Source organism: Balaenoptera acutorostrata, chromosome 20, assembly GCF_949987535.1.
Source record: "Balaenoptera acutorostrata chromosome 20, mBalAcu1.1, whole genome shotgun sequence".
Lineage (NCBI taxonomy): Eukaryota > Metazoa > Chordata > Mammalia > Artiodactyla > Balaenopteridae > Balaenoptera > Balaenoptera acutorostrata.
In genome coordinates, this window is record NC_080083.1 from 40,127,547 (window position 1) to 40,149,031 (window position 21,485).

The 21,485-nt window shown below is 57.3% G+C and overlaps 2 protein-coding genes across 9 annotated transcripts in view; both read left to right on the top strand.

The window, feature by feature from the left end:
* PLEKHM1 (pleckstrin homology and RUN domain containing M1) overlaps positions 1-15,898 on the top strand; it is a 51,403-nt gene extending 35,505 nt beyond the window's left edge. For all 5 annotated transcript variants that reach the window (XM_028165982.2, XM_007180159.2, XM_007180157.2 and 2 more), the window contains 6 exons: positions 898-1,821; positions 4,117-4,262; positions 7,476-7,669; positions 12,153-12,216; positions 12,747-12,904; positions 13,667-15,898. In XM_028165982.2, the coding sequence (XP_028021783.2) occupies positions 898-1,821; positions 4,117-4,262; positions 7,476-7,669; positions 12,153-12,216; positions 12,747-12,904; positions 13,667-13,778 (1,598 nt within the window). In that variant the 3' untranslated portion in view covers positions 13,779-15,898. The remainder of the gene's footprint in view (positions 1-897; positions 1,822-4,116; positions 4,263-7,475; positions 7,670-12,152; positions 12,217-12,746; positions 12,905-13,666) is intronic.
* Positions 15,899-17,394: 1,496 nt separating this feature from the next.
* The window catches only part of ARHGAP27 (Rho GTPase activating protein 27), a 33,330-nt gene continuing 29,239 nt past the window's right edge, over positions 17,395-21,485 (top strand). Inside the window, exons 1-3 of one of the 4 annotated variants that reach the window (XM_057536719.1) lie at positions 17,395-17,757; positions 18,696-18,859; positions 20,119-20,793. In XM_057536719.1, coding sequence (XP_057392702.1) covers positions 20,137-20,793 — 657 coding nt within the window. In that variant the 5' untranslated portion in view covers positions 17,395-17,757; positions 18,696-18,859; positions 20,119-20,136. Of the gene's footprint in view, positions 17,758-18,695; positions 18,860-19,818; positions 19,930-20,118; positions 20,794-21,485 lie in introns of those variants that run through there. The other 3 variants (XM_057536720.1, XM_057536718.1, XM_057536721.1) reach the window with 3 other exon arrangements.

The following is a 21,485-nucleotide window of genomic DNA, read 5'->3' on the forward strand; positions in this document are numbered from 1 at the left end:
TGTCAGTAGAGAAGAGAATCCAGGGCTGAGCCCGGGGCCTCCAGCATCGAGAGGCCAGCGAGAGGAGGGGGAGCCTGGGAGACAGGAGGGGGGACAGTGACAGCCGAGAAGAGCCAAGGGAAGGGGGGCTCAGCTGTGTCCAGTGATGCTGATGGGCCAGGCCAGATGGGGACCAAGGATTGGCCTTTGGACTTGGCGACAAGGAGGGCCTGGTAGCCTTCCCAAGGGCAGGTTCTGTGGAATGAGGGGACAGAAGGCTGCCTGGAGCAGAGTGAAGAAGGAGTGGGAGCAGGGGGACTGGAGAAAGTTCCCACACCTCCCCAGGGAGGTTTCTGTAAAGGAGACAGAGACACAGGGTGGTAATTAGAGACGCGAGTGGAGTCAAGAGGTATTTTTAAAGCTGGGAGAAGTAACAGCGTGTTTGTGGGCTGGTGGGAATGATCCAGTAGAGAAGGGAGGAAACAGCAGCGCAGGAGAGGGAGGGAGGATTGCTGGAGGGACATCCTTGTCCTTGAGTAGGTGGGGGGTGGTGGGACCCCCTGCACAGATGCACAGATGGGAGGGTTGGCCTCGGACATAAGCATAGTCAGCTCATCCCTGGCGACGGGGCGGTCAGAGTGTGGGTGCAGATGCTGGAAGGGGGAGGGGTAGTGAGTGGCATGTGGAGGTGATTGTTTGAGTGCTTTTATTCTCTCGGTGAAATTGAAGAACAAGGTCAACAGCTGGGGTGAGGATGGAATGGAGGCTCTCAAAAAATGTTCCCATCCGGCCCATGGCGGGCCTGTGTTCTCCTGGTGGTCACGTCGTCTGCACCCAGGGCAGGACTCAGGCCCCGGAGGTTCTCCTGGGTGGTGAAGGGTCAGGCCCGTCGTCTAAAGCACCTCTTTCTGCCTCCAGGGCTGTCTAACCCATTCCGGGGGCTCCTGAAGCTGGGCACGGTGGAGCGGCGGGGGGCCATGGGCATCTGGAAGGAACTCTTCTGCGAGCTCTCCCCGCTGGAGCTGCGCCTCTACCTGAGCGGCGAGGAGCGCACCTGCGTGGAGAACTGCTCACTGCTGCGCTGTGAGTCTGTGGGGCCGGCCCACAGCGACGGCCGCTTCGAGCTGGTCTTCTCGGGCAAGAAGCTGACCCTGCGCTCCTCTTCCCGGGATGAAGCCGAGGACTGGCTGGACCGTGTGCGCGAGGCGCTGCAGAAGTGCCGGCGGCCCCAGCAGGAGGAGGAGTGGGTGACCATCCAGTACCCAGACCAGCCCGAGGACCCTCCAGAGGCCCCCCAGGGTGGCCGCCCCTCCCACTCGGACCTGCTCTCGGAGCCTGAAACCCCGCAGGGCCCGCAGTTTGACTGGTCTTCTTCCCAGGTTCCCGAGCCCGATGCTATTAAAGAATCCCTTCTGTATCTGTACACAGACCGGACCTGGATGCCCTATATCTTCTCCCTGTCCTTGGAGTCTCTGAAGTGCTTCCGCGTGAGAAACAATGAGAAGATGTTAAGTGACAGCCATGGAGTCGAGACCATCCGAGATATCCTGCCGGACACGAGCCTTGGGGGCCCATCCTTCTTCAAAATCATCACGGCCAAGGCCGTCCTGAAGCTGCAGGCCGGGAACGCTGAGGAGGCCGCCCTGTGGAGGGACCTGGTGCGCAAGGTCCTGGCGTCCTACCTAGAGACGGCTGAGGAGGCAGTGACACTCGGTGGGAGTCTGGATGAAAACTGTCAGGAGGTGCTCAAGTTCGCCACTCGGGAGAACGGCTTCCTGCTGCAGTACCTGGTGGCCATCCCCACGGAGAAAGGCCTCGACTCCCAGGGCTGCTTCTGTGCAGGTGCCGACTCGCTGTCCCGCCGCCCTCAGCCTGCTAGCCTCGCTCTGCCCACAGTGGGGTTCCTACTCTAGGCTCTGCACCCCTTCCTGCTCCCCACGAGTGCCCCCATCCTGCCCCGGGGAAGTTGCAGCAAATGAGGCTGTTCCATGATCACACTGTATTCTTTTGGAGCAGGGGCATGGTACCCTTCCAAAAAATTTTTGCATGCTTTTGCAAGTGGACACAGTTTTTTTTTTTTATTACAAAAATGGGCTCGTACTACTCAGAGCTGTCCAACAGAACTTTCTGTGATGATGAAAATGTTCTAGATCTGTGCTGTCCAGTGCGGTCGCTACAAGCCACATGTGCCTACTGAGTACTTAAAATGTGGCTTCCTAGTGTGGAAGGAACTGAATTTTCAATTTGCTTTCATGTAAATATATTTAAATGTAAATGGGCACCTGTGGCTCGTGGCCACTGTTTTAGCCGGCGCAGCTGTAACTATTGTTCTGCAACTTGGCTTTTTTCTACTTAGGAATATATTATGCATATTCTTCTACGTCAGTACATCTGCTCTGTCATTAGCATCATCAAATCCTGTGCTGGGCACTGGGCCAGATGCTTTATTTGGATTGTCTTGTTTAATCCTCACAACAACCCTGTAGGGATTTGTCTCTATTTATAACTGAGGAAACTGAGTCACAGGGCTGGTAAGTACCTGTCCCACGTTCATACAGCGCGTGATGGTGGAGCCCGCAGAGGACTTGATGGTCCCAGAACCTGTGCTCTTTTCCAGGTCCTCACAGGGCCTCTCCACTCCCTTGCTTTCAAGGCTTCGTGATCTTCTGCTGCTCACGTTCCATTTCTAGCTCTTCTCCCCAACCCAGACACCCACGTCCATCACCCTGGGCCCTCCGGGTGAACTGTGAGGAGGTGGCCTTGCTGCAGAGTGTGCCAGAGGGAGGCTTGCGGCTGCACGTGGTCTAGGAGCTGTCCCGTCGTGGGGGAGGAGCCTGTGGGACTGGAGGGGAAAGCCTGCTTCAGGCATCTAGAAGGGAGTGGTCAGCCGCTGGTGCTCCTGGAGGATGGAGAAGCTAAGCACAGCAGCGCTTCCTGCAGAAAATATCTTCAAGCTGCTGCTCACCCCTCGCCCCCCACCTGCCAGACCCTAACACTCACACTTTGCCCTTCAGCACGTGGATGCCAGTCTCAGGGAGGAGGCCAGGCCTCCGGGGCTGGGAGGAGGGCTCCCTCGCTGGGGATGTGGATGCTAGTGGGTGGCTCTCCCCACGCCTGCCACCCGCCAGCCTGCCGGCCAGACTGAAACTGGGGAGCTCGGGCCTCCTTTCTGCCTGCGAGCACAGCTGGGTGGCCGGGCAGACACCAACCTCTGACATCTGGCTTGTATTTCATAGTTTACAGGGCACTTTCAAAACTCCATTTAAACTTTGCAATAACCCCACAGAATAGCAAGTAGTAGGGAATTGGAACCTTGCAAAACTTGGGTGAAGGTCAGGATGAGACAGCTAGCATGCAGAAGAACCGGTCCTTCTAGTTCCCAGGAGGCAGAAGGGACTCATTCCCTGGCCCTGTAGGAGGCAGGGCCTGTGCTCGGGATTCGAGCCAGGCCTTTGTTGTGCCCTGGGCGCACCCCACTCCCGGTCCCCCCACCTTCCCGCCCCACTGTGGAGGGCCCTCCAGCAGAGGGACTGAAGCTGGCCCTGAACCACTCTTCCGAGGTTATCAGGCAGCTGTGGCTTCCAGCTGGCACCAGGCCATGTCCAGACAGCCCTGCCTCTGGCTGGCTTCCCCACCCACTCCCTGTGGCCAGCCCCATGTCCCCAGCTCCTGCCCTGCTTGCCAAGACCCTGACTCCGTGGCTTCCATTTCTGGGCCGCCGTGGAGGGGTGGACCTAGAGGAGGCTGGCATTGTTGTGCAAGCAGTGAAGAGAGGCAGCTGGGCATAAGAGAATGAGGGCTGTACACCAGCCCCACCCAAATCTGACTCCAGCTGTGCCACCCAATCGTTGTGTGACTGGGCAGGTTTCCTGACCTCTCTGTGCATCAGCTTCTTCAGCTGTGAAATGCCGCTGATAATTCTTAACAGTGTTTTGTCGTAAAGATTAATTAATAGGGTTGATTCTGACTGGTGGGAATATGAGCGGTGGTGGTTTTCATCTTCGTACTCTCCTTTTTAATCTTTCTATGGATACTTTCCTTAGATAGGGGGCCCTTTCTGCCTTGGCCGCTTCCATGTTGCTCAGGAGCTGACTCCATCCCCACCGCTGCTCACCTTCTCACTGTTCTTCTCCCCAGGCTGCTCCCGGCAGATCGGCTTCTCGTTTGTACGGCCCAAGCTCTGTGCCTTCTCTGGCCTCTATTACTGTGACATCTGCCATCAAGACGATGCCTCAGTGATCCCGGCCAGGATCATCCACAACTGGGACCTCACCAAGCGCCCGGTAAGTCTGGAGCCCAGCCTGCCGTGGCCACACAGGGCTGCCGAGTGACAGAGGAGGGGTCGCTCCTCTTTGTGGCTGCTGTTCAGATGTTTGGGGGAGTTTGGCTCTAGGGAAGCCCGGGTCACTAGTTCAGGCCCCATGATGTGGGGGAGTTGACCAAGAAAGTAACTGGGTGCTGGTCTCCAGCCCCTGGACAGAGCTCTGTCAGTGCCTACCTTTGTCCTCAGGTGGGAATCTGAGGATGGTTTGCTGCAGCTCCCCATGGATACAGATAAAACTGTTTAAAGCACCAACAACTAGATACATAGATGGAAATGATAGATAGGATAGATTAGATATAGATGGTTGGGTGGATGGGTTAGGTGGGTAGATGCCTGCATGGATGGTTGGGTAGATCAGTGGATAGATGTGGATGAGTGGATGGAAGGATGAGTGGGTTGATGGATGGGTGGGTAGGTGGATGAATGGGCTAGCCAGCTGGCTGCACTTCCCCTGGGAGCATTTTTCCGTGCATTTTTTTTTTTTTACATATGCATCTACTTTTTTTTTTTTTTCACCGTTGAAAATCATCTTTATTCGGTTGTTTAGCCTTTCTTCCCCACCCCCAAGAATACAAGCTCCTGCATCTACTTTTTGTAAAGTTTGGGATCATACTGGACTCATACTGCTTTGTAACATGCTCTGTTTAGTTAGTATTACATCTTGGGTACTTTTTTATGTTCACCAAATGCTTCTGCATAAGATGTATTCTATGATCTTTCAGATTTTCCTCTTCTTCAGCTGAGCTTACCCACTTACATAGCTGTGTTACCATGAACAAACTATTTAACTTCAGTTTCCTCGTCTGTAAAGGGGGATTAATAACAGCGTCTGTCCCCAGGCTGTGTGAGGACTAAAAGAGACAGTACCCACCAGTCACTTAGATGGTGACTTACATTAGTGCCCTGAGGCCTCACCTTCTGCCCCTAATTTGCTTGAGGGTCTGCCTCAAGGAGTGCAAACTTGGCTTTCTTCCAAAGGCACAGATTTCTGCTAAGACAAGACACAGAAACACCGGGAAGAGGTTGGTTGCTTCTCTCAAGACCCAGGCCTGCCGGCCGTGCCGCCTCACTATGTGGAGGTGTCTTCACGTGTCCCCATCAGAGTCCAGGGAACATGATTCTCAGGGCCTGTACCACCCTGACCTCCACCCCCCTGGGGGTGAGAACCTCCCAAAGACATTAGCTTCACTTTGGCTTTTTTATTGGTTACCTCATCCCCACCCCTGCCCTCAATGTTAAGTATTTAACTAACTACACGGAGAAAATTAAACCTCAAGATCACCACAAATGCAAAGAACCCTCTGGCCATAAAACACCCTCACTATTTACAACACCCAGATACCTCTGTTGAGCCATCTTCTTTTCACTGCTGTCATTTTGGTGCCACTTCCTCTTTCCAGCTGGAGAATTATAACACTTCCCTTAGTGTGCCTGAGGTCAGGAAATATCCAGCTCTCTCAAAGATCCCGGGCCTGGGAAGGACATGAAAATTCACACTAGAAAGTGGCTGATTGGCGGGTTAAGGGCCCTTTGTCCACTGTTACCACTCTGGCTGACCCACTTGTGCAAGGTCCGGCTGGCACTACTTGGCAGGATGTCAGCCCAGGCCTGGGGCTTCTCTCTTTGTCTGTCTCCTCCACACCCACGGGGGAGGACCAGTCCCTGGGGAGCTCGAAGCCCATGCCTGTCGGCAGCACTTGGCAGTTTTCAGTGCGCATTCCTGCGTGGTATTTCATCTGAGCCTCCCCGGAAGCCTGGGACTGAGTTGTCGGAAGGGCTGGGGAACAACAGTTTGACCTGAGTCACGGACTCACCAGGCTTTTGCCCGTGGGCTGCCTATTGGCTGGGGGCTGGTTCCTCAGGGCTCTGGGAAATGGAAAAAGATGGAGTTGTCAGCTGCTGGGGGAGGCGAGAGATGCTGGTGAAGCTGTTGGAGCAGCCCCCAGCCTAACAGTCTCCTGAGGGCCCTATTACATCCCCCTGAGCCAGGGGACAGACACCTGGACCACACAGGCACTCACAGAGTCTGATGGCAGCTCCCCTTTACTGAGGATATGCTTACATGAATTTTCTTTTCATCTAAGCTCAAAATTATCCCATGCGGTAGGAGGGAGGTAGGTTTTATTTTCCCCATTTTACAGATGAGGAAACTGAATCACAGAGAGGTTAAGTAAGTTTCATAAGGCCATACAGCTGGGAAGGGGTGAACCAGGAGCCAAAGCCCGACTCGTAAGCGCTGCAGGGCGGTTGACGGTGGAGAACATCTCAGCTCCTCCATCCTTATCACGGCAAGGAGGAGACTGCAGGGGAGAAGGGCTTCTCTTCAGCACGTGAGGCAGCCAAGTGTGCAGAGACAACACCTCGGTTTAGACCTGGGCTCTGCTTTCTTCTGGTGGCTTGGGTAAGCCACTTTAGCTTCTCTGAGTCTCAGTTTCCTCATGTGTAAAATGGGGATGATGACACCTTTCCTTTTGGGTTGTTGTGAGGATGTGGTCGAGGTCCTTAGCCCAGTGTCTGGCAAATAGTAGGTGCTCAGTAGTTGGCTTTGGCATCAGGGTCAGGGCTGCGGGTAGAACCTTCAAAGTCCTATCACGTGGGAGAGGCCCAGATTGATCACTCAAATCCACATGGAGACTTGGGGGGCCCTGGTTGGTGCTGCTGGCAGGGGTGGAGGGAGCTCAGGAAACCTCTAGTTAAGCTGTGTCTGATCCATAGCTTCCTGTGGTTGGAGCCTGACTCAGACCTGTCACCTGGTTCCTGAGTTGGCCCGGGGTATTGCCTGTTTCCCTTCAGCAGGAAAATGGGGGCAGGGACGACAGGAAATAGTGGGAAGGATCTGTGAGGCCCAGGAGGAGAGGTGCGTTGACCGGAGCAGCCCCTCCTCCGTCCCAGCACTGCCAGGAGGGGCAGCAGCTGGTGTCAAGGGGGAAGAGTGGGTTTGGAAGTCAGATAGACTGGGTTCACATCATGACTTGTACGAGCCGTGGACCTTGGCCAAGTCACTTCCTCTCTCCAAACCTCAGTTTCCTCATCCATAAAATGAAGAAGGTACCACTTCCCTCGGCAGGTGGTTGGAGGGGTGAGCGAGTGAGTAGGTAACACAGTGCCTGGCCCTCAGGTGCTCACCAAACGGCCCTCCTGTCTCACCCTCGCTGCCTGGTGGTGTCCCCAGGTCTGCAGGCAGGCCCTGAAGTTCCTGACGCAGATCCGGGCCCAGCCCCTCATCAACCTGCAGCTGGTGAACGCGTCTCTGTACGAGCACGTGGAGCGGATGCACCTCATCGGTAGGAGCCGGGAGCAGCTGAAGCTCCTGGGGGATTACCTGGGCCTGTGCCGAAGCGGAGCCCTGAAGGAGTTGAGCAAGAGGTGAGCACCCTGGGCATGCATGGACACACACACACACACACACACACACACACACACACACACATGCACACACACACACACACACAGTCAGTGCAAAAGCAGCTTCTTGGGAGAAATGCCAGGGCTGGGAGGAGAACTCCTTCCCTTTGCGCTTAGAAGTGGCTTTTATTTGTGCGTGTATTTGTTCATTCATTCGTTTGACAAATATTTACTGAGAACGTGCTCAGGGTCCATCACTGGGCTTGGGGCATGGGCCCAAGCGCTGAGCAAGGTGGACCTGGGTCCTGCCTTCTGGAAGGCATGGCAGGTGAGTAAGGCAGCAGCTACCACCAAGAGTGAGGGCTGGAGGAGAGAGTAGGACGCCCTGGAAGTCCTACTAGAGGGGCGGCGGATCTAACCCAGACTGGAGGAGGGCGGAGTGGGGAAGGCTCCCTGGAGGAACTGACATCCAGGGTGAGACCTGCCAAACGAGTGGGAAAGCGAGGAGACGCAGGAAAGACTGTTCCAGATGGAAGGAGTGATGTGCTCAGGCTGTGAATGAAGGCCCCATGCGTGGAAAGAACAGGGAGAACTTTCGGGGGAGTGAGGAGGGAAGTAGGGATGTGGTGAGAGGAGGCTGGAGAGGTAAGAAGGGCTGTGTCGCCCTGGCTTCTCTGGTTCCCACTAGCCGTTCACCCCATGGCGGCTTTGCTTTGCTGCTGTGGCAACATCCGTCCCCAAATCCTCGCCGGAGGACAGGGTTGCATGGGACCCTTAGGATGCCCTTCAAGAAGCTTCTTGGTACCCGGGGCCTGAGGGGGGCCTTCAGTGCTCAGTCGGGGGTGAGGGGTGACACCTTCTGTGGGGCTGTGCTATCCTGGGGCCCTAGGAGGGCAGACCTCAGGTGGATGAGCTGGTGCTTGCTGCCCAGTTGGGCTTTGTTGCTGGGTTTCTGAGGTCTTGGAGCAGCTCACAAGCCCCTCCACTTTCCCCCTGCAGCCACTCCTCCCGACAGGGCTGGCACAGAGACCACCTGTCTGACGGGCTCGCCTGCTCAGTCCTGGTCCCCGTGCTCCCAGAGCCGCTCCCGCTCGGCTCCTCAGGGCCAGGGCGGCGCAAGGAGAGACTGCTGCGGGGAGCCCTCTCCTAGGCAGGGAGCAGAGGCTGGCCCCTCACGGGCTCCCAGAGCAGCCGGCTGAGCCCTGGTCTCCCGCGCAGGGCCCAGAAGAGCAGAAAGCCCTTTGGGGGCCACCATGAGGGACCTAGAAGGCTGCTTCTGGGGAGGCTATTTCTGTCTCCATCATCAGCTGAGTGCCTGGGTCCCTACTCACTCCCATCCTTTCTGAGATTCCAGGACCCAGGGCTCCAGAGTCTGCCCTCCTGCCCCCCTGTCCAGGGTGGTAAAAGCTCAGGTCAGGTGGGAGCCTGTCACCCTCCCCAGTCCAGGGTTCTCTGCAGACCTGAGAAGACCAGGTGCCTGTAGGGTGCATCCTGGGTGCTGGCCTCATTCACCCATCCCTGCCGTGCTGAGAGTGTTTGGTCAGCAGCCTTACTGGCCTGTCCGGGCTGCCCTGCCTGGGCACTGGGGACAGTCCTGCCTCTTTCTCTCTGGCCCTGCTGTTCCCATCCTTGGGCGGCAGCACTGCACACGGTGCTCCCAGCCTTTGAGAAAGCAAGGCCAGGCCTGTGGAAGTCCCATTTCAGAAGCAGCGTGGGGCGGGGGAAAGAGTTCAGGAGCAGCCTCCGCCTGGCCCCAGATCCGCTGTGTGACTCAAGGAAGTTGCTTCACTTCTCTGAGCTTCAGCTTTCTTGTCTGTAAAATGGGCCAGTGATCCCTGTGTTGACGTGGCCTACCAGAGTTGTGGTGAGGGCCACATGAGGGGCTCAATGTCTGGGGTGGGACAGGGACAGGTGCACAGATGGCCCTGGGTCAGGGCGGTCTGTGCCATGAAGAAGGAAGGAAGGGCCAGGGGAGCTCCCGGAGGAGGTGGCATCAGCTGAGGGTTTGTGAAGTTCGTTTCTTTTGTTCTTTTAAAAAGAAAAAGTGCTTTTCTTTTTCTTCTTTACAACGATAGTATTCAAATAGTATGAAAGAGAGTCAAGCAGAAAGTTGGGATCCCCCTTCTCTAGTCTGGCCACCATCAGTTCTGTTAGATGCTCCAGAAACAACTTGGTCCTCACACAGGAGAACGGAGTTGCCACAACACAAACTGCATCACGTACGTAGTGAACTGGGGTTCAGCAAAAGAAGCAGAGGAGAAAGCGGAAGGGAGGGCCCGCTTTCCTGGCTAAGGGAACCCACGGCATGGAGGCGGGGCAGGAGCATGGCTCGCCAGGGCCTTCGGGGGGCTCAGGGCAGTCAGGTGGTGGGTCAGGGGCCAGACCTCGAAGGTCCCCTGTGCCACAGCAAAGGCGTCTGGATTTCATTCTGCTGGCAGCGGGGAGCTGTTGAGGGGTTTTGAGCAAGGGACGGTCACGTTCAGTCAGGAGTTTAGGAAAGACCAGTTTAGCAGCAGTGGGGCGTGGGTGCTGGCGTAGGAATTGGCCCAGGAGGTGAGGAGGCCTGGACTGAGTCGGCCAGAGTGAAGGGTGAGAGGACGGGAAGGGCTGAGGAGAAACAGGCAGGTTTCGGATGTGGGATCCCCTTTCTCTCAGGGGGCTGCCCTGGCGAAGGGGACTCCTCCGTGACTTCATCTACCCCAACAGTTGTACGGCCTCACTTGAGGGTGTGACAGACCCAGGGTAGGTGGCTCGTAGGGAAGGCCCTGGGCCTAGCTGGCCCCCTGGGCTTCCACGACTACGGGCAGAGGGCAGACGACAGAGAGGACTCTCCATCCAAATCAGCCCCACCCTTCCTGCCGGCTCAGAAACAGCCTGTGCACCCCGCACCCCCTGCATTTTCCTGGTGATAAACGGCAGCGTCCTGTTCCCAGAAAGCTGGAAGTTTACTGGGGAGACCAGCATGTTGAGCTGAGCGGACAGTGGCCGCATCCTCACCCCGCGCAGCACAGCCTGGCCTGCCTGCCTGCCTGGTGGAACTTGCCGTCTCGGCCCCGGGTGGGGTCCCCCCTGGACCACAACTGAGGCCATGGGGTGGGCAAAGCCAAGCACCCACTCCAGATGCCGCGGGGCCTGGCACCTTTCTGCCCCCAGACGTCCAGAGCATCCTGGGGCAGGTTCCCACGCTTCCTCAGACTGGGAGAATTCTCCCCCCAACCCCAGTACCAACACGGACACACAGCAAGGTCAGACAAGTTTTTGTACCAGGGGAATTTCTGCAGGTGTTTCCTCTCCTTCTCTCAGGATGTGACCCTTGGGATCTGTGCCATTGGTGAGGTGGAAACTAGAGCTGGGTTGGCAGCTGAGCCCTCATCCTCTGCCTCCCCCACCCCCCGCCCTCCCCCACCTCTGAAATGGGATCTGCTGCACTCAGGACATGTCTCAGCTCCTCTCCCATAGCACTGAAACGAGATGCTTGAATGTCTGTCCCTCCACTAGACCAGGGGCTACAGGAAGGCAGAGGCCACGTCCTGTGCATTTCTGTCCCCAGCCCTGTCCCTGGTATGTAATGGTGGCAATAATGACACAGCTAACACCTACAGGCATTCACTGGGTGGAAAGGATGCAGGCTCTGGAGCCAGACTCCTGCATTCGTTCACACTCCAGCTCCGCCACTTACTAGCTGTGTGACCACAGGCAAGTTATTTAACCTCTCTGGGCCTCCATTTCCTCTTGCAAAATGGGGGTTATAATAGTGTCAACCCCACAGGAGTCTTGTGAGAATTAAGTGAGTTAATATATATAAAGCTCTTAGTCTCGTTCCCAGTACCAAGCGTTAGCTTTCCTCATCATCCTCATCATTATTATTTTTTAAACAGATGTTTATTTTTTTATATCTTCAAATTAAAATTTTTGCAGCCTTATTGAGTATAATTGACAAAATTGTAAGACATTTAAAGTGTATGTTGTGATGATTTGACATATGATTACATTGTGAAAGGATTCCTCCCATCTGGTTAATTAACATATCCATCATCCTCACATATTTTATATATTTTTATGTATATACATGGTGTGTGTGTGTGTGTGTGTGTGTGTGTGTGTGTGTGTCTGAGAGAGAGAGAGACAGAGACAGAGACAGAGAGAATATTTGAGTTCTACTCTTAGCAAATTTCAATTATACAGTGCAGTGTTATCAACTGTGGTTAATAATTATTCATTGTTTACTATGTATGAGGCACTGTGCCAGATGCTTTAAATAAATTATTTCATCCTCAGAACAGCTCTCTGTTTCAGGTGAGGAAACCTGAGGTTCAGAGAGGTTAAGTAACTTGCCCAAGGTCCCAACAGCTTGTCACCTGGAAGCCCAGATCCCAAGCCCAGGCGGCTGACTGCTCCGCCCAGGCGGGAGCTGTTTATGCCTGGTCAGCAGCGCTGAGGGAATGAAACCAAACCCAGGTTGGCCCGGGTTCCTTCTAAGGAATCTCTTGTGTTTTCTTTGAAGGCTCAACCACAGGAATTATCTCTTGGAGTCTCCTCACAAGTACAGTGTCGCGGACCTCCAGCAGGTGAGAATGCCACCCCCCAGACCTCTCTAGAAGGACCTTATTCCTGGAGAAATCAGAAAGGGAGATGATGGGGTGGGGGGAGAGTGCCTGCAGTCTACTGAGGCCAGACGGCCGTCTTCAGCTTTTTGGTAGCTCGGAACGGGTGTCCCGCCATCCACACTTCCTGGGCAGTGGCTGAGCCCCCAGCGCCCCTGGGACAAGCAGGCACTGCAGCAAAGCCCAGGATCACAGGGCTCAGCCCCTTCCCTGCGTCTGGACTCCTCCCCGGCAGGGAGGACAGAGGGAGGGGTGAGGGTTTGGGACGTTCCTTTCCTCAAGGGAGGGTACAGTGGATTCCTCCGTGCGCAAGGGCTGCACGTGCTCAGTCTGATTCTGGGAGGTTTTCTCGCCCAAGTGGAAGGAAACTCCTCTTGGGGTAGGAGTTCTTCAGGCAGGGTGCCAGGAGCAGCAGCAGACCACGTCTTGCAGACGGCCTCAGGCTCGGCACAGCTGCTTAAGAGGCCCCGGCGGCCCGCGCTTGCCCTCCACAGATCGCGGACGGGGTGTATGAAGGATTCCTCAAGTCCCTGATCGAATTTGCCTCCCAGCACGTCTACCACTGCGACCTGTGCACCCAGCGCGGCTTCATCTGCCAGATCTGCCACCACCATGACATCATCTTCCCCTTTGAGTTTGACACCACAGTCAGGTATGCGGACCCTCAGCCAGCCACCCTGCCCCACCCCCATTCCCACCCGGCCCCCCGGAGTCCCCGGGCGGCAGGCCCGGTGCCCAGGGAGGGGGACAAGACGAGCCCTCACAGGACTCCCTGCCTCCACCGAGCCATCCATGTTTCTGGAGAAGAGGTGGCTGCTGCCTCTTTGAGTTGCGGTGGGAGGACCTCAGTTTTGTCCTTTATGAGCAGGTGGAGGAGGAACTGGATGAGTTTCTGGCCTGGAGTGTTGGCACAAGCCGGGCATAAAGCGGGCACCTGGTGGGTGGTACCTGCCACTGCCTCTGCCCCTGTAACAATTGTTCTTGTCCCCAGTTATTTCTCATTATCAGAGGCCTCTAAATGGAAAAATTCATCCACCAAACCTCCATTCCAACCCATGTGGGAGTGGAAAACTGAACTGGTGGGAGCATTCATTCATTTTCAGTAGGTGTCCCCGGACCCGGATTTGACCTCTGAACAGACCTGGGGCTGAGTTCTTTAAACTGCAGAGTGTTTGAAACATAGGCAAGAAATCGTTCTGTGAGTCTCAGCAGTATTTATAAAAAGGGAAATAGAATAGAGAGTATGAGCGTGCGTTGCGGGGCTTAGGGGTAAGCACTGTGGCGAGAACCTTTTGTCCCGGAACAGAGAGGCAGTGCCATGTGCCATGGGTGGCAGGCCCCCGTCAGGAACACTGACCAGCCTCGAGCCCCGGGAGGCCCATCGGTCCCAGCAGTGCTTGCTGCTTTCTCCCAGGTGTGGCGAATGCAAGACCGTCTTCCACCAGAGCTGTCAGGCCGTGATGAAGAAGGGCTGCCCCCGCTGTGCCCGCCGGCGCAAGTACCAGGAACAGAGCACTCTCGCCTAACCCCATTTCCTGTCCCCACCGGGGACCCGGGGCTCAGCCATCCCAGCTGGGTTGGCCATCAGCCTGGGTCACGCTTTCAAGGTGTCACAGATGTCTCCCTTGTCAGGAAGACTCTCGGATGTGATCAGAGCATGAGCCTATGAGAGGGAGCCTTGGGAGCTCTTGATGACACCTCCTGCCCCCCACCCATCTGCTCCAGGAGGCCGGGACACCAGCAGATGCCCCTGTCTGAGGATGCAGGAGGAGAGGGGCTTTGCACTAATTGGCCCGGATCCCCTCACTGACGCACCATCTCCATTAGGGCTGTTCAAACACTGTGGAAATAAGACTTGGGAAGCATTTTCAATTCCACATTCCTGATTACAAGGCCTAGTTTTTTTAAGGTGGATTTTTTCCCTTCATATTTCAACAGAAAATATTTTTTTATTCTTGACCCTCCACAAGTCACCCAAGAAATCCAGGCACTCTCACCCTGAGCAAATGTGCAGGAACTGCTCAGGCCAGGCCTGTAGGCGGGTGGCGGCTGGGTGGACAGGCCCCCTAGGACAGAGCCTGCCAGCTGGCAGGTGCCTTTCCTTCCCCCTCACCGAGTGCTCGCTGCCGGCAGCTCCTGTACAACGTGCCAAACCCCCGGGGGGCCAGGCAGGCTCAGTCCTGAGGACCGTGTGTTTCCTCTCCCTCTCCTCTCTGCTCCCCGCCCCCTCCTCACCTGAAAAGCCCATCACTTCCTCCATGTCAGAGCCCCTGGCTCTCCCATAGCCTGGGATCTTGGTCCCATAGGAGGAGGGGAGTGACTCGGAACCAGCACTGTCAGCACTTTGAGCCTTCCTTGGTCCAGGGAAGGGTCGCCATCTCGCCCACCCCTCAGCCCCCCGCCCTCCTCACTCCTACCACTGACAAGCAGCCAGCCGGGCGGGGGACTGCTGCAGACGCAGGAATGCATCCCCGCCTGACTGACCCGCACCGGGACAGAGGTAGGCTGGGTCCCCACTGTGGAACAGTGGCCCTCGTCCTTCCACGAAGAGTGTCAGCCCTGCTGCTGAGATGTGCAGGGACACGCAGGAGAAGCCACCCTCGTGGAAGGATGCTCAGCCTCAGTTTACAAAGCCATGAGAGTTCACAAAGCTTTGCTGGACTGGCCCAGGAGGGGTGCTGCCGAGAGACTGGAAAATTTCACTGGAGCACAATTGCCTTTTGAAGGGGTCTTGGAGTGGAGTCTGGAATTGTTTTCAAAGTGATATTTAGACCCTTGGGGTTGGGGGGTGAAATCTGGGCATGATTTCTCTGTTGCCTCCCCCCCCCACCTCTCCTGGATCCAGCAGGCACCCCTCAGCCCTGGGGTCTTCTGGCCATCCTATCTGCACTTAGCTTGGATTGGGGGCCTTAGGTGGAGATCCGCCTTCACTGTCAAGATACGAACCTACTCCCACCTCTCCCTTGGGCTGATTTGGCTGCTGAGTCACCTGCCCAGCCCTGTGGAGCTGGATAAATTGTGCAATAGAATCAAGGAGGTGGTAGGTGGATGGGGGAGGGGGCTGTCACACAGCTTCCCTATCCCCATCACGGAAGATGGTGCACACCTGTGCCCAGCGCACCAAAGAAAGTGGATCCTTACCCCCATCCCCACCCCCCATAGCCAGCATTAATGCTCCACCACAAACACAGCCTGATCAGAGCCGTAAGTGGTCCAGATCCCTGAGTGAGCCTGGGGTGGGCAGCGCTGCCTGAGCCCAGCCCTGTTTCCTCGGGCCTGTGCGTATATTCTGTATTCCAGAGGGTCCCTAGGAGGCAGCAGGAGTGAGGCCCTGGAGGAGCTCACTTTGGTCGGGCGGGGCCTGGCATGCCCCACTCCCCGCCCTCCCTGAGATCAGTAGCCTTAGAGCTGACCCTCCCCCATGCCAAAAAGCTGCTGATGCTTTCGGATGAGTTGACTTTTAACCCCCTCACCTCCAATGGGAAGCTGATGTGAACCTCAGTAGTGCCCACACTATTTTTAAAATTTCATTTTATGCAATAAACTGTTTCTAGTGAGGGGCCCTGGCCCTGAGAAGTGCTTTGCAATGTACCGAAGGGACTGCTGCGTGTGATTTTTGAATGATTTTGCAGTAAAGACCTGATCTTTCTAACCTGTGGTCTGGTTTCTGAATTTTTTTTTTTTTTTAAGTAAGTAATTCGGTTATTTATTTATTTAGGCCGTGCCACCTGGCATGCAGGATCTTAGTTCCCCAGACCAGGGATCGAACCCAGGTCCCCTGCAGTGGAAACGCAGAGTTTTAACCACTGGACCGCCAGGGAAGTCCCTGGTTTCTGAATCTTAATGCTGCCGCTGACTGGGGGAGACCACAGGCCCTCAGTTACCATCTGATAGCCACCCCTGCTCTCTTGTCAGTCAAACCCTAGGCAACGGAAGGCAGGAGGGGAGTGGTTATTGGTAAACATTTGCAAGCAGGGGGCTTGTGTGCCAGGACTGGGCATGGAGAAGAGGGGAAGTAATTCTTCAGTCTACCCCCCAACCCTTGCCTCTCCTCGGAGTCAGCCCCCCTCCCCCACCGTGGGATAGGATTTCAGGGCCTTTGGGGAGGTTTACTTACATACACTCATATAACTAATGAAGCTAATGCCTGAAATCCCACCGTGATGGCTTCTTTCCTGTTCCTTAAATGTCAAAGCACGGACTCCTGACACTGGAACACGTGAAACCATTTCCCACAGGTTTATCCAAGGCAAGAGAAGGGGCTCAGGAAGGAAAGGTTCGTGAGCAGGGCCCGATTCAGGGCTCATGGTTTTAGGGCTCAACATGGCCTTTACTTGGCTGCCAACTTTCCTCTGAAGTTCCAGAAGAAGTCCCAGGGGTGGGGGGCGCCTGCAGGGGGAAGCCCGCCACTGCCCCTTGTAAAGACAGAAGAAGGAAACAGACTAATTCCCAGGGAAATCAGGTTGCAGGAAAATGGGACTGAAAGATTCAGGTCTGCAGTTTCCTGTCCTTGAAGATGCCTCTCAGCCTTCGAGGACCACTCACTCTCCGCCCATTGCATGAGCCCCAGCTTCCCTCAAGGGCAGGTAGTGGTGGGCTCCGAGGAAACCTGAGGGACCTGGTGTGAGGGCTAGAGGAGGCAGGCCCAGAGGAGGGCCAGGAGCACATGACCTGTGTGCTACCTTTGGACTCAATCCTCCATCCTTAGCAAGGTGTTTCTGAGAACACTTGTGTCTCCCTTCCCCCTCCTGCCTAAAGAAGGATTGCGGAGGAGGGGGGGAGTGTTTGGAGACCTCAATTCAACCCCAAAGAGGAGGACAGCTCACCTCATAATAAAATTAGTGGTAATAACTAATCTGTGTTCTTAGAATGTGATCATAACAATACATTTGCTTAGTGCATCTCATTTAATCTTCACAACAATCCTATGAAGTAGGTGTTATTATGCCCAGTTTACAGGAAAGAAAACTGAGATGCAGAGATAAGGTGAGCATCTTGAGTTCAAGCCCCAGGAGCTTGCTCTGAGCTTATCCTAGGGACAGATTGGAGGAGGCCCTCCTCCCCCACAAGGATCAAGGCAAGGCGGTGGGGGAAAGGGTTGGAGTAGAGCAGTGAAGGGAAATCTGGCCAGAAGTTGGTGAGAAGGCCTCCTCCCCTCTCATCCCACCATCCTGGTTCTGCTGCCTCCACCTCTGGGAGACCGCCAGGTGTGGCCCAGGATCCCGGGAGGTGCAGGGGAAGGGGTGGGGCCTCTGCTCCTCGGGCGCTGGCCCGTCCCAGAGGGGACAGGAAGCCAGGACACCGGGGATTGTCTCTCGGAGCCGCAACCCCAGTCCGGGAGGAAGTTCTGCCGGGTGCTCTCCGCCGGTGCCTCCCTCGCTATATTGTTGAACAGGAAACAGGGCAGCGTGGGAGCAGGGCGGTGGAGGAGGGAGCGCCGGACGCCGAGCCCCCGCGCGGCTGCCAGAACAAGTGGAGGCGAGGCCAGCGATCGGACACCCCGAGGTGCCAGGGCAGGGCCGGACTGGGCGGGGGTGCTGATCTGGGGCGGGGAGGGGAACCGCAGGTGGCGGGTCCTCACCCGGGAGCATCGCGCGCCAGCCCCTTCTCACTGCGCTGGAGCCTGAGCTGCGCGGGCTCGGAAGGAGGGCCGCGCGGGACGGATCTTCCCCTCCCTCGGGAGGAGGTGGGAGGCGAAGGGCTGCCCTCCGTCCCGGGGCAGGAGGGGCGCAGGCCCAGGCCCCCAGCTTCGACCCAGGCGTTGGCGCCCCTGTGGCGCTTGTCTGTCTCCCGGGCAGTGGACGCAGGGCACCTCCTGGTGATGGGTCCGTCCTCGCGCTCCAGGGATCCTCCCCGCTCCCCCATCCCTTCCGTTCTCTTCGCTCCCCCAGGGTCGGGGAAGGAGCCGAGGGTTGGGTCCCCTCCCCACCCAGCCAGTGACCCTGAGCTCCGGGGAGCGTCCCTGCGGTGGGAACCCCGCTCCAAGTTTTTCCAGGCCCGGACGAGTTGCGTTCGGAAAGAGCCTGGGGAGGACGTAGATGGGACCGGAGCGGGTAGTGCCTGCAATCCGGACAGTTCAGGATGCAAATGGCCTTGCTCGGATTGGGAACGCCCCGGCAAGACTGCAAGCCCGGGTCGAGCAGTCCCTAAGCAGCGCGCCCGCGGGACGCAGAGGCTCGCGGACAACGAAATCTCGCGCGTAGGGGTGGGGCGGGGCAGGGTCGGAACCTACCTCCCTTGGATCCGCTTGCGACCCTCCAGCGCCCCTCCGGTCGCAGCCCTCCCTGCCCCTGCCCCTCCCTCAGGCTTTCTCCTGCCCCGGGCCCCGCCCCCAAAGTCCCCACCGACCCAGCCAGACTTCTTCAGGCTCCTCCTCGCCCCTCCCAGACACAGCCGCTTTGGGAACTGAAGGCAGCCCTCTCCTTCTTTGCTCTCCTTGCCAGCTCCTGCTCCCCGAGGTCTCTCCAGCCTAGCTCTTTGAAGCCCCGCCCAAGGAGATGGCAGGGACCTAACCTGCATACATCCGCCGGCTCCGCCCAGCCAGCCCATGGGCTCCGTGAGGTCAGCCCTGCCGACGTGAGTGAGCGCGGGGGTCCAGCGGAAGGTGGTGAGAAGGGGTGTCCCCCTCTAGGGTTTGGTGGCTTAGCTCCCGTCAGCTCAAGGACCCCGCCTCCAGGGTCCAGTGTGCTTAGTGACTCAGTTTACACCCCTTCCCCATCCTGGAAAGCTTGAGAAAGAGAAGGAGCGCTAGACCAGACCAGACCTTGTGCCTTGGATCCCTCAGACTCAGCAAGGGGCCGAGCTCCCAGCTGCTGGTCCCAGGTCACCTTTGTGGGTCAGTAGGTGTGGTCGATGTAAAGGCTTGGAGGGACCAGCCACACAGGCAGGCTTACAACTGGGCTCTGACTCCCTCCCCCAACATACCAAGGGCCAGACTGAGCTGGCGTGGAGGGGGGCGTGTTGTGGTGATCACTCCAGGAGAGCTTTGGGGGCCCCTGGGTACACCGCACGGGTAGTCACTGTCACAAAGTGCATTCCCTAGGGGCCATTCTCATGGGGCAAGGTAGAGATCACAGGGCAGGGGGGCAGGCCGCAAGGCCGAGCCTCTCTCGGGAGGTGGAGATGGGAGCCAGAGAGCAGGGGGCGGTGCCGGTCGGTCTGGGCTGGCCGGGCTCCGGGTTCACGTCTGTGGCAAAGCCGCTGGGGAAGGAAAGAGCAACCGAGAGAACCGGTTCCCCCGGCCTTGGCAGTCGCGGCCCCTCACGCCAAGGCCCTTGGACTAAGCGGGGCAGGGACACTCCCAGAGTAGAGCAAAGCGGGGGCCGCTCCTGGAGCCCGCGCCCCAACCCTGTCCCCGCGGGCCTGAGGCGCACACGCCTGGGGAGCGGGGTGCCAAGGACGCGATTCCCTGAGGGCTGGAAGCGTCGGGGAGGGGTGGGACGGGGGTAATGGAATGGGCTATTCTTCCCACTTCACAGACGCGGAAACTGAGGCCCAGTCAACTTTTAGGCAAACGTGTTGTCGACTTTATCGCGGGCAATCACCCCCATCTCTTTGAGCCAAAGCTTCCCTGGCTGAAAAGCTGGACCAGTATTACCCACAATCTCCCCACCAAGGGATAGAATTTTACAATCAACGCAACAGAATGAAAGGGCTGTCTTAATTCCATCACTGAGTGTAAGAATGAGAACCTTAGAGATTATTTTATCCAACTCCCCCGTTTTAGAGACAGGAAAACTGAGGCCTGAACGTACACAAACGATTGTAGCTTCGGGACTCGAACCCAAGTTTTCCGTCTCCCTAGTGCGGTGCGCTTCCCGGCTCGGCGGCCCTGACCTCCGCGCCCCTTCTCCTCGTTGCCCACAGGGACACGCCGCGGCCGCGATGGCGGCGGACGTCGAGGGGGACGTGTACGTGCTGGTGGAGCATCCCTTCGAGTACACGGGCAAGGACGGGCGCCGCGTTGCCATCCAGCCCAACGAGCGCTACCGACTGCTGCGCCGCAGCACGGAGCACTGGTGGCACGTGCGCAGCGAGCCCGGCGGCCGCCCCTTCTACCTGCCGGCGCAGTACGTGCGCGAGCTGCCGGCCCTCGGCCACCCTGCCCCCGCCCCGCAGCCGGCCGCGCGCCTTCCGGGCCCCGCAGACCCCGAACCGGTCGCCTATGACTACCGCTTCGTGAGAGCGTCGGCGCCCGCCGGTCCCGACGGCGCGCCCGCCGAGCCCCGGGGGCGCGCGGGCTCCATGTGCGGCCTAACTCGGCGCGGCGCAGCAACCCAGCGCCGAAGCCTGGCGCCCTGCCTGCCCTCCTGCCTGTACACGAGGCCCATGGCACCTGTGCGGCCCGCGCAGTCTTTGAACGACCTGGCCCGCACCGCCGCGCCCCCTGCCGGTCTCCTCGGGAGCGGGGGCAGCTTCAAGGCCTGCAGCGTGGCGGGCTCGTGGGTGTGCCCGCGGCCCCTGGCGCGCAGCAACTCCGAAAACGTCTACGAGGCCATCCAGGACGTGCGCGGCCAGCCGCTAGAGCAGCACCCGGAGCAGGTACGCCACGGGGAGCCGGGAGTGGGCAGACGGGCGGGAGTTACGGCCGCCGCGGGCGGCGGCGCTAGGAGACCCGCTCGGTCTTGCGTCGGGCTCCACGGAGCAGCAGTGTCCGCCGGCTTTGGACCACTCACGCCGAGCCTAACTTTCCTCAACCACGAAACGAGAGGGGTACAGGCTCACTCACGATCTCTTACCTGCAATTCCCAAATGTCAAAGCTCCCTGGAGCCCAAAGGGTTTTTGTAACTCAGCTGATGGCAAAATTTGACTTGAACCGATGTGCGGCCGTGGACGGCCTTAATTTATCCCATTTAGTGTGAACATTCAAGTTTTGCTGCAGAAGTGCAAATAAACCCGATTACAGACTGCTGCCCAAGCCTTGCTGGGAGAGTATGTCACCTGTGGCAGGTGTGTGCGCCGGTTATCCTTCTAAAATCCGAACCATTCCGAAACGTATCCGGAATGAAATAGGGGACTGTGGACCTGCCGCCGGCGGCTCTGCCTGCCTCGCCTTTCTCACATGAGCTTGGGCGTCGGAGGAGATAATGGATGTGAAAGTCAGGGGTCTGCTTCCTTTTTTGACTGGTTCCAACATTTTAGTTCCTTTTTTTGTTTGTTTGTTTGTAATTTCGATGGTTTTGTTTCAGAAAGAAGTCCAGTTATCGCGAGGATGTTCTTTTTGCCTCAGAAT